Source organism: Jaculus jaculus, chromosome 18, assembly GCF_020740685.1.
Source record: "Jaculus jaculus isolate mJacJac1 chromosome 18, mJacJac1.mat.Y.cur, whole genome shotgun sequence".
Classification (NCBI taxonomy): Eukaryota; Metazoa; Chordata; class Mammalia; order Rodentia; family Dipodidae; genus Jaculus; species Jaculus jaculus.
In genome coordinates, this window is record NC_059119.1 from 49,004,466 (window position 1) to 49,016,492 (window position 12,027).

A 12,027-nucleotide genomic window follows, 5' to 3' on the forward strand; every position below is an offset into this window, starting at 1 on the left:
CACTTGGGACCTATGGAATAGAGAAAGACAAAATTTTGAGGGGAGAAAATAGGGGAAAAATAAACAGGGTCAGGAAGGTGTCCCACAAGAGAGGGTCGCTTATTTATTGTTCAGTCACAGAGCTTGAGCCTCGGGCACTGCAACGCTGGACAAGCGCTCTATTGCAGAACTATCCTGCCAGCCCGGCAGTCACAAATTCCTAGGCCTGCTCAGACTCCAATTCTGAGCATAGATGAAATGTGAATGGTTTAGTCATTTCAAACACTTACTGAGAGCCTAAACATGTTTCATGCATGACAGAAAACAGAAAAGTAATCACATCTTCTCTGCCACCTCCAAACAAAGAGTGTATTTTCCTGCTCTGTGACTTTGGGATCGACCAGGTAACTTACTTTAACTAGCAGGATGTTGGCAAACATGCAGACAGGAGTTTAAAATAATTTGGCTTACTTTCTTATATCTGTGCCCTAACCTTGAAAACATGCTAGCCAGTTGGTCTACGGGCACATGGACTAAGAATGCAGCACAAAACCACTCAAGTAATTACCACCTCTGCCAATCAACTTCCAAGTGGCCCACAGATATATCCACAAAACACATGTTCACTGTAGTATGTCATGTAATGTTGTGATTACTGATGACCAGCAATAGCTAAGTACTTCAATATACTAAGGACTCAGTACTCTGAGTTACTTATTATTCTTTCTTTTTTCTTTTTTGGTTTTTCGAGGTAGGGTCTCATTCTACCTCAGGCTGTCCTGGAATTAACTCTGTTGTCTCAGGGTGGCCTCGAACTCATGGTGATTCTACCTCTGCCTCCCAAGTGCTGGGATTAAAGGCATGCACCACCATGCCTGGCTTCACTTATTATTCTTAAGGAGATACATTCCACAAATTCTTAACAATATTTGCTTAAAAAATAAATTAAAAAAATTAAAAATCGGGGCTGGGGAAATGGCTTATGCTTGTCAGGCAAGCATAAGAACCTGAATTGGGACCCCAATATCCTGCAAAAAGCCAGACACTGTAGCACAAGCGTCTATAATCTCAATGCGCCGATGACTAAAAGGAAGGAAGGGGCTGGAGAGATGGCTTAGTGGTTAAGGCGCTTGCCTACAAAGCCTAAGGACCCATGTTCAATCTCTCTCCAGATCCCACATAAGCTAAACACACAAAGGTGAAGCAAGTGCAAGGTCACACATGTGCACTAGGTGGTACAAGCGTCTGAAGCTCGGCCGCAATGGCTGAGGCCCTGGCACACCAACCTCACACACACACACGCCCACTCCAAAAAACAAAGCAAAATGGAGGAAAGCAGAGTCGGGAGCTCACCTACCAAATGCAATGGTGAATGAAAGATCCAGCTTCAAACAAGGTAGACGGCAATGACCGATACCCAAACTAGCCCTCTGACCTCCGCAGGTGCGCCACGGCACACATACGCCCACGCTCACACACACGAGCATGTACACACAGAACACACACAAAGGGAGAGGGGTGCTAGGGAGACGGCTCAGCATTAAACGTTCTTGCTTGCAAAGCCCGTCAGTCTGAGTTCAATTCCCCAGCCACATACATAATAAACCAGACAGGCGTTCATTTGCAAGAGACCCTGGAGCACATGCATACACATGCACATACACACACACACACACACACATTTTTAAAAATTAGCCAGGCCCTGTGTTAGGTGCAGAGGATGAGGATTAATAGCGTTGTATTTTCTTTTTATTTAAAGATTTATTTTTATTTATTTATTAGAGACAGAAGGAAAGAATGGGCATGCTAGGGCCTCCAGCCACTGCAAATGAACTCCAGACACATGTGCTACCTTGTGCATCTGCCTTACGTGGGACCTGGAGAATCGAACCTAGATCCTTGGGCTTCACAAGCAAGTACCTTAACCACTAAGCCATCTCTCTAGCCCAATATTGTGTTTTTTTTTTTCTTATAAAGAACTACCATTCTAATAAAAGGAATGCTAACAAAATGATTGTATAATATTCCAAGAGTTCCCTCGTGTTTTCGGCTGAGGGTCTAACTCAGTCCAGAAGGACTAGAGAGGACTCTAATGAGTGAAGATGTATTAGATGAAGTGTCGTCACCAAGTCAGGGCCGGTCTTCAGTCAGGAGTGACAGGAGTGGCTGCACTCCCCTGCTGGAACCTCCAGACAAGCTCTCAAGAGCAAAGCTCTTCAGTCCTGCAGGGTGTGGTGAGGAATTCCTGTAACCTCAGCACCTGGGAGGCTGAGGCGGAACAACTGAGTTTGAAGCCAGCCTAAGGTGAATAGCAAGACCCTTTCCAAAAGAAAAAAAGGCCAGGCATGGTGGCGCACGCCTTTAATCCCAGCACTCGGGAGGCAGAGGTAGGAGGATCGCCATGAGTCCAAGACCAACCTGAGACTACATAGTGAATTCCAGGTCAGCCTGAGCTAGAGTGAGACTCTACCTCAAGACAAAAAAAAAAAAAAAAAAGGAGGATAGGGAGGAGTGCTATCCAACACTGTATCCTGGACATGAAATGACCGCTATGATCATGAACACACAGCAGCTGTGCTTACAAGCACATTCCACCATGGATGGGGAAGGGGCCTATGAGGCACATTCCTCCCTGAGGAGCTACTGGTAGTTAATGGGTTAGGAAGGGACTGGGAACCATTGTCCTCAGAGGTGGAGTCACCAGGAAGTAGCCCAAACTCCAGTAAAAATAATCATCTATGCTCATACAAGCAACTCTAGATGCACACAGTGGGTCATTAAAAAAAAAAAAAAAAAAGCATGAGGGCTGGAGAGATGGCCTAGTGGTTAAGGCACTTGCCTGCAAAGCCAAAGGAACCAGGTTCGATTCCCCAGGACCTACTAAGCCATATGCCCAAGGTGGCACATGTGACCAGAGTTCATTTGCAGCGGCTAGAAGCCCGGGCACGCCCATTCTCACATATTCTCTCTCTCTCTCTCTCTCTGTTTCTCTCTCTGTCTCTCTGTCTCTCTCTCTCTCTCTCTCTCTCTCTCTCTCTCTCTGCCTGTTTCTCTTTCTCAAATGAGTGAATAAAGTAAGTTTTTTGGGGGGGGTTCAAAGTAGGGTCACACTTATAGCCCAGGCTGACCATGAATTCACTATGTAGTCTTAGGGTAGCCTTGAACTCACAGCGATCCTCCTACCTCTGCCTCCCAAATGCTGGGATTAAAGGCGTGTGCCAACACAACCAGCCCTAAAATAAACTTTTTTAAAAGTTTTTTTGAACACATGAAAGGGCTGGAGAGATGGCTTAGCGGTTAAGTGTTTGCCTGTGAAATCTAAGGACCCCGGTTCAAGGTTTGAATCTCCAATACCCATGTACACCAGATGCACAAGGTGTCATGGCACATGCATCTGGAGTTCATTTGCAGTGGCTGGAAGCCATGGAGCGCCCATGCTCATGCTCATGCTCTCTCCCTCCCCCCCCCCCTCTCTCTCTCTCTCTCTTGCTGTCAAATAAATAAATAAAAATAAAACAAAAAATAAAAGACATGAAAGTAGGAGGGGTGTGGTGGTTTGATTCAGGGGTCCCCCATAAACTCAGGTGTTCTGAATGCTAGGTTCCCAGCTGATGGAGATTTGGGAGTTAACGTCTTCTGGAGGGAGTGTATTGTTGGAGGCAGGCTTATGGGTGTTGTAGCCAGTTTCCCCTTGCCAATGTTTGGCACACTCTCCTGTTGCTGTTGTCCGCCTTATGTTGGCCAGGGAATGGTGTCCACTCTCCGCTCATTCCATCATTTTCCCTGCCATCATGTAGCTTCCCCCTCGAGCCTGTAAGGCAAAATAAACTTTTTTCCCACAAGCTGCTCTTGGTTGGGTAATTTCTACCAGCATTATGAACCTGACTGGAACAGTAAAGTGGTGTGCCAAGGAGTGGGTTTGCTGCTAGACACCCGACTGTGTGGCTTTGGCCTTTTGGAGCTGAGCTGATTTTCAAGAGGAATATGGAAGGATGTGAAACCTTGCCTAAGAGATGCCTTGCAGTGCTGTAAGTATAGTCTGATGGACTATTCTGGTCAGAGTTGAAAGACCTGAATGCAGTAAGTACTGTGGACTGTGAGGTTTGGCTTATGAGGGTGAGAAAGAGCTTTGCTTGGACTAGGCTAGCAGTCTGTGTGTGGCTTGCTGTTATGCCTGTGTCCTGAGAAGTTGTGCAGGGTTTCATTATATAGAAATGAACTGGTGTGAGCTGAGGGATATGGCACAGAAAGAAATCTTTAGGCCAAAACTGCTGCCCATTTGGCTGCCATTGAGAGATTACAACCTTTGAGATTGGGCCAGCTGACCTGCACTGGGCAACAGGAAGAATGTAGATACTTCTGAAGGGGCCTGACACTCAAGGAGTGTCCTGTTCTTCAAAGTCTGCTTTATTCCCCCCTGGATTAACAAATTGGCACCCCCACCTGGAATTGTGGAATATAAGAAATGCAGGAAAGAGAGGGTCATTGAGTTTGCAACATGGTCTCGTGTTTTGGAAATGGCCATGGGCAGTGTGAAGCAGGTTTGCTGGATGCCTGCATGGAGACCCAATGGAGCCATGAGGATGAACCGTGGATTGTAGTGGAGACCCAGTGGAGATGTGGGGACCATGAGATGGCTGCCAAGGAGAGCTGCCAGCCCAGGATGAAGTTTTCCAAGACTGTGAGTATCCTAGCTGGAGGGGCGGAATTGGAACACCAGAGACTTTTTAAATTGCTGGTTAGGATTATCAGACTTAGAGACTGGTCACTGACTAGTTGTTGGACTTGAAGCTACAGACTTTGATGTCTGCCCTGGTTGTTTTAAATCTTGTATTGGTTGAATATTTCTTTGCTATGCCCAATGCCATCTTTTGCAGTGTGAATGTTTATTCTGTGCCTTTATGGTTTTGCGGGGGACTTTTTGGTATTATGGCTCAGTTAAAAGATCTTTGGATTATGGGGATGTTTGAACACCATTGGGATTGACAAAAACTATGGGGACTTTTAAGTTGGGCTGAATGCATTGTATTTTACATCATGTATGGATATTGGTTTATGGGGGCTAGGGGTGGAATGTCGTGGTTTGATTCAGGTGTCCCCCATAAACTTAAATGTTCTGAATGCTAGGTTCCCAGCTGATGGAGATTTGGGAATTAAAGCCTCCTGGAGGCAGTGCATTGTTGGGGGCAGATTTATGGATGTGATAGCCAGTTTCCCCTTGCCAGTGTTTGGCACACTTTCCTGTTATTGTCCACCTTATGTTGGCCAGGGGATGGTGTCCACTCTCCGCTCATGCCATCGTTTTCCCTGCCATCATGGAGCTTCCCCCTTGAGCCTACATGCCAAAATAAACCTCTTTTTTCCCACAAGCTGTTCTTGGTTGGGTGATTTTTACCGGCAATGTGAACCTGACTGCAACAAGGGGTGACTAGTTGAAAGACAAAGATTCAGAAGTGGGAGGGAGAAAACAAAGTGAGGGGGTGAATGTGATCAAAACACATTGTATAGATGCAGGAAACTATTAAAAAAAAACCACTTAAAACATAAAATCATAAATAAATACGTAGACACTAATAAAACAAAAAGGCAAAATGTTTAGAGTTCAAAAGGCAGCTACAGCCAAAGCTGCTTAATGTCGATTTAGACAGCAATTCAGAATGAATGTAAGTGCCATTAAACCAGGGTTTTTCACAGGACATAGAGAACAGTGTGTATCACAAAGTAATTATATATATGTACACGTGTATATATGTATACATACAGCAAGAGAACATAAGAATGAATCCTTATCCAGAAAGCTTGAAAACAGAAGTGTTTTGGATTATGGATTCTTTTGTCTTCGTGTGTGTGTGTGTGTGTGTGTGTGTGAAATGTATATATTTTAGGGATAAGACCCAAGATAAAATTTATTTATACTTCATGTATGTCACATAAACACAGCTTGAAGATACTTCCATACAACAGACTGATTTGTTTTGACTGCCACTAGTCCCAAGAGGTTAGGTGTGAAATTTTCCATATGGTATCATGTTAGCATTAGAAAGTCTCAAAATTTGGGGCATTTCTGATTTGGGATTTTCAGATTAGGGATGTTCAATCTATATACACGCATGCACATGTGTGGAGGAGACAGAGATTTGCTAAACTTAAGGCTCATATTTTGATAATTCTATTTAAAGAGATATTTTCTTGACTACAGAAAATTCCAGGCTAAAGCCAGGCATGGTGGCACACACCTGTAATCCCAGCACTTGGGAGGCTGAGGAAGGAGGATCACTTTGAAGTTAAAGGCCACCCTGAGATTACATAGTGAATTCCAGGTCAGCCTGAGCTAGAGAGACACTACCTCAAAAAAACAAAAAGAAAGAAAGAAAGAAAATAAATTCCAGGCTGAAAAGATGGCTCAGTGGTTAGAGGCACCTGCTTACAAAAGCCTGAAAGTCTGATGGCCCAGGTTCGATTCCTCAGTGCCTATGTAAAGCCAGATGCACAAAGTGGAATATGCATCTGTAATCTGTTTGCAGTGGCAGAAAGCCCTAGTGTGCCCATATTCACTCTCTTTCTCAAAAATACATATTTTTTAAAATTTTTTATTCAATTTTTTTTATTTATTCATTTGAGAGAGACAGAGAAAGAGGCAGATAGAGGAAGAATGGGCACACCAGGGCCTCCAGCCACTGCAAACGAACTCCCCTTGTGCATCTGGCTAACATGGGTCCTGGGGAATCAAGCTTCAAACCATGTGGAGTTCATCTGCAGTGGCTGGAGGGTCTGAGTGCCCATTCTCTATCTGCCTCTTTCTCTCTCCTTCTCTCTCTCTCAAATAAAATTTTTAAAAAATAAAGAAAAGATTCCTATAATAATCTGAGCACATTTACTTTATTGTCTGAAAATTCAATAACAATAGCAAAACTAGACGACTGATGCCCAGGAATGACTATCACTTCATTAATAAATCATCCTACCTAATGAGTTATGTCCTAACCCCACCAAAAGACCACTACATGAAAACGTGACTCAAGGAAATGGACAAGCAAAATAATTCAAGGGCTGGAGAGATGGCTTAGTGGTTAAGGTGCTTGCCTGTTGAAGCCTAAGGACACGTTAGGTCTCTCACCAGGTCCCACGTAAGCCAGACACACAAAGGTGACACAGGCTCAAGGTAGTACATGCACACTAGGTGGTGAAAGTGTCTAGGCTTTGATTTCAGTGGCTAAAGCCCTGGCATGTCAATTTTTTCCCTCTCTTTCTAAAAAATAATTTTCAATTTCAAAACTACCACACGCACAATGTTAATTAAGACAGTAAGGTGCCCAGGCATGGCGGCACACACTTTTAATCCTAGCACTTGGGAAGCAGAGGTAGGAGGATCCCCGTGAGTTGAAGTCCACCCTAAGACTACAGAGTGAATTCCAGGTCAGTGTGGACTTGAGTGAGACCCTACCTCGAAAAAACAAAAACAAAAGAAAGTAAGTAAGGTGGTAACCACTGGGAACTTCTCAAAATAAGTAAAAGTCAGAAGTGGGGCTGAGATAGCTTAGTGATTGAGGCACTTGTCTGCAAAGCCAAAGGACCCAGATTCAATTGCCTAGGACCCACATAATTATGCCAGATGCACAAGGTGCTGCTTGAGTCTGGAGTTTGTTTACAGTGGCCAGAGGCCCTGGTGCACCTATTCTCTCTGCCTCTTTCTCTCTCTGTCTCTATCTCAAATAAATAAGTATTTTTTTAATCCTTTAAAAAAAAAAAGTCAGAGAGCCAAGTGGATGGCAACAGACCTGTAAATCAACAACCAAAAAGTTGAGGCAAAAAGATCATGAGTTAAAGGCCAGCCTAGGCTACCCAGTAAGACCCTGTCTCAAAAAGCAAATCAGGGCTAGAGAGAGGGCTTGACAGTAAAGGCACTGAACTACAAAGCCTAAGGACCAGGGTCTGATTCTCCGGATCCCACACAGGCCAGATGCACAAGGTGGCACACATGTCTAGAGTTCGTTTGCAGTGGCTGGAGGCCCTTAGTGCACCCTCTCACTGTGTATAGTAAATAAAAATAAATAAGTAAAAATAGGTCAGGGGCTGGAAAGAGGGCTTAATGGATAAGGTGCTTGCCTGCAAAGCCTAGTGTCAGAGTTGTTTGATTCCCTAGTATCCACCTAAAGCCAGATGCACGACGTGGCGCGTGCTTCTGGATAGAGTTCCTTTGCAGGGGCTGGAGGCCCTGGCGCGCCCATATTCATTCTCATTCTCTCTCTCAACCCCCTCTTTCTCTCTGTGTCTCCTTGAAAATAAAAATATTCTTAAAGCTTCCAAAACTTTTTCAGTATGTAAGAAAACCAATTCCATAAAACTTATTAGTGGAAAGTGTACTCCTGAGAAGTTTTCTGCAAGAAGCCTCCTCGGGCAGACACACAAACCCGGGGTACCCAAACTACAAAGCAGCCGCCTTCAACTTCAAAGCACTCCGGGGGTGTCAAGTGAGCATACATCAGAATCCGCACCGCAAACCCGAAGTTGACCAGCAGCAACAGGCCAGCGAGGCCTGAAACGCTAGAAGTTACTGTGCAAGACGACAAAAAAAAAAAAAAAAAAAAAAAGCACCCTTGGCCTTCGTACATCTTTGGGGCACACCGATGCATGACTTCAAACTACAACGGTAAACTGTTTGGCGGGTCAACATTCCCGGACACTGGGGAAGGAGGGGAGAGAAGGAACTTTTTAAAAAAAATTTTTTTTTTTTGCCAACAGCTTTGCAACTCTAGGCTCTCTGCTGCAGGAAACCGAGTGGCTGAAGTCCACCGGCGCTGTAGTCTTTGGGGTGAGCGGGAAGAGTCGAGAAGCACGGGAGACAGCCCGTGGGAAGCGGAAGCGAGCGGGCGGGAAAAGCCTGCCGCGGGGGGGGGGGTGAAAGAAGACGGTCCCGCCCATCACCACCCCGAGAAAGCGGCCCGCGGAGCGTCGGCCGGGCGACGCGAGCATCCTTCCCCAAGGATGCTCATCGGCTCCTGCTCATGGCCGCCCCGTCGGCTCTCCGTCCGCCGGTCGCCGAGGGACGCTTCCCCATGCGCCCTCCCGGGTCTCAAGTTCCGAGCGAGCCACAGCCCGCCATCACCGCCCGCGGCACCTGACGGAGGGGGAGTGTCCACAGGCGGAAGTTCTCTCGCTCACCTGCCGCAGGAGCTTCCAGCGCACGGCCCCCGGCGACGCCGACACCCCCGACCCGCGAACCGCGTCGCGAACGTTCCGCCCGCCGCCGACCGCCGTCCGTTCCGTCTCGCCCGCCGCCACAGCGTCCGCCACCCGCGGCCACTCCATCCCTCTCCGCGCGGACGCTGAGCGGCCGCCACCGGTGGTCCTCGGTCAGGACCTGCCAGAACTTCTTTCCCCTGTCAGGACCTGGCACGCCCGCCCGCCGAGGCCGAGGGGAGCTGCGCCCTCCCCGAATTCCGCATTTCCGGTATCCGCGTCTCCACGGCAACCGGACGCAGCGCGCGCGCACGCGCGCGCGCGCGCGCTCTCACGTCATTGCACCAGTTTGGCCGGCAGCCATCTTGAGCGAGGGCAGCCCGAGGGGGCGGGGCGGGCGTGAGGAGGGGAAACTGTGGGGAGAGCTGATAAGAACGGGGAGTTCCCCCTTCTTGTCGTCGCACTTTTCTGCTGCTCCGTCCCCAGCTCAGAAGCGAGCCAAGGGCTTGTATGTGTTTTGGAAACGGCGGGATCCTGGTGGGTGAGGACGGAGGTTGGGGGGGGGGAATAAAGGCCACCCATGCCCACAGTAAAGATGGCGGCGGGCGGTAGCGGCGGCGCTGCGATCGGGGTGACGTCGGTAGGCGTGCTGCAAACCGGCTCTGGAGGGGCGGGGAGAGGTTGTAGAGGTTGTAGTCAGTCTTCTCCGCCCCCTCGGGTGCAGAGCTCACACTCCCGGGTGGACGTGGTCGTGGTGACTCCGGCTCCTCGCTGGGGCGCTTCGGGTTCTCGGGCCTGTGCGCGACTTTGCGTACGTACGTAGGGCAGAGTTGCTGGGGACGTCTCTTCCCCAGTTGCCTGGCTTCCCTGTCCTCATCAACCCCACCTGCCCCGCTTTTGGATCCGCGTCTCTTCCCTGCCAGGTAAAGGGTACCACGCCCCGACGTGACCCCATCCCTCCCTGGGTTGCCCGGGGGAACGAGCAGATCGTCCTTGGGAAGCACCCATTTGTCTACCCCCGACCCCCATCCCCTAAGCCTTGCGTACTGTCTTCTCCCCGCAGATGCGGGGATTGAGGCTTTGGGGACAGATCCGGTGATTTGGGGACTTTTCTGTTGATGTTGTTGTTCATGTGAGCCGCTGCTTCCTTGGACTGGTCCGTTATTTTGCTGCGACATAAGAGATTAAGGAGGGGGAGGTGGTGTCATAGCTGGTCAATTTTGTGTTAAAAAAATTTTATGATAATAAGGGGACTTATAGAGAAGAAGTCCATGGTTACATTCAACAAGGTGCAACAGACCTGGGTTATTCCTACACTGATTTTTGTTGTTGTTGTTGAGTGGTTACCGTGTGCCACGTACTAGTAGTAGTAAGGTCTTAACATAAAATTGTCTGATTTTTTTTTTTCTTCTTAAACGTTATCCCGGGGAAGTAAATGGTGTCATTATTTTAGTTTTGCAAATGAAGAAATGGAAACCTGATGCAGTTAAGTACAAGGTCCAAAACTTGAACCCAGGTCTCTGGCCCCTGACTAGCTATGGAAATTAAAAAGAATTTACCAAAGATGGCTTCATCTTTTCTTTGTGCATTTTGCAGGAGCTTTTTTTTTTTTTTTAATTAAAGAGCTAATTGTTCTGTTACAGTTAAAGTCCAATAGTTTGTGTCTAAGGTTGGGAGTCAAACAAATCGGACTTTTTTGCTGTAACATTTACTGTCCAAGTGGCTTAGGGAAGTTGCTTAAATTTCTCATAGCCACAGTTGCTCACCTGTAAAATGATTATGCTAGCTACATTGTCAAGTGCGTAGTAAAATTGAAATTACATTAAGTGGATGAAAAGTATCTGGCACATAGCCAACATTCAATATTAATCTTTCCCAGTTTATTAAATCATTAATAGATTTCCCAATTTGTCCTCCACATGCATATTAAAAAGATGTCCATCTTGGTTTTGTTTTTTTTTAATTATTTATTTATTTATTTGAGAGCGACAGACACAGAGAGAAAGACAGATAGAGGGAGAGAGAGAGAATGGGCGCGCCAGGGCTTCCAGCCTCTGCCAACGAACTCCAGACGCGTGCGCCCCCTTGTGCATCTGGCTAACGTGGGACCTGGGGAACCAAGCTCGAACCGAACCGGGGTCCTTAGGCTTCACAGGCAAGCGCTTAACCGCTAAGCCATCTCTCCAGCCCCATCTTGGTTTTTTGTTTTTTGTTTTTTTTTTAATATTTTTTGTTCATTATTTATTTATTTATTTGAGAGTGACAGACAGAGAGAAAGACAGATAGAGGGAGAGAGAGAGAATGGGCGAGCCAGGGCTTCCAGCCACTGCAAACGAACTCCAGACGCATGCGCCCCCTTGTGCATCTGGCTAACGTGGGACCTGGGGAACCGAGCCTTGAACCGGGGTCCTTAGGCTTCACAGGCAAGCGCTTAACCGCTAAGCCATCTCTCCAGCCCCATCTTGGTTTTTAAAGGCCGCAAAATTACTAAGGTTCTTCATTAAGTTTATATATATTTACAAATTTTTATTTTGTTTCTTGTTTTCTGTTTTTTGTTTTAGTTTGTCCATACGTGAACCAGAATCAGTGCTGCTTAGCTTGAGCCTAGTAAACTTGACCTTAAAAAAAGACTTTTAAGTCACACCTGCCAAGAAGTATGATTTAAATGCAGCTTTAACTTACACAAGTTTTTAAATTCATTTAACTTACTAAATGTCTGCAATTATTCAGAAACCTAAGGGAGTTCATGACCTTGAAGGGGAAGAATAAGATCTGGTGACCTTAGATACTTCTGAGAACCTACCACTGTCTAATCATATATATGAAATTATCCATGTGCTGACAGCCCCAAAGGGAGCATAAACCAGG

The 12,027-nt window shown here is 46.7% G+C and overlaps 2 protein-coding genes across 4 annotated transcripts in view; one reads left to right on the forward strand and one right to left on the reverse strand.

Moving 5' to 3' along the window:
- Camkmt (calmodulin-lysine N-methyltransferase) overlaps window positions 1-9,288 on the reverse strand; it is a 409,522-nt gene extending 400,234 nt beyond the window's left edge. The window contains exon 1 of the mRNA XM_004660194.2: window positions 9,142-9,288. Within this exon, the coding sequence (XP_004660251.1) occupies window positions 9,142-9,288 (147 nt within the window). The remainder of the gene's footprint in view (window positions 1-9,141) is intronic.
- A 521-nt stretch (window positions 9,289-9,809) lies between these two features.
- Prepl (prolyl endopeptidase like) overlaps window positions 9,810-12,027 on the forward strand; it is a 34,547-nt gene continuing 32,329 nt past the window's right edge. Inside the window, exon 1 of one of the 3 annotated variants that reach the window (XM_045137262.1) lies at window positions 9,810-10,082. The gene's annotated coding sequence lies outside the window, so the exon portion shown is untranslated. The remainder of the gene's footprint in view (window positions 10,083-12,027) is intronic. The other 2 variants (XM_004660135.3, XM_045137263.1) reach the window with 2 other exon arrangements.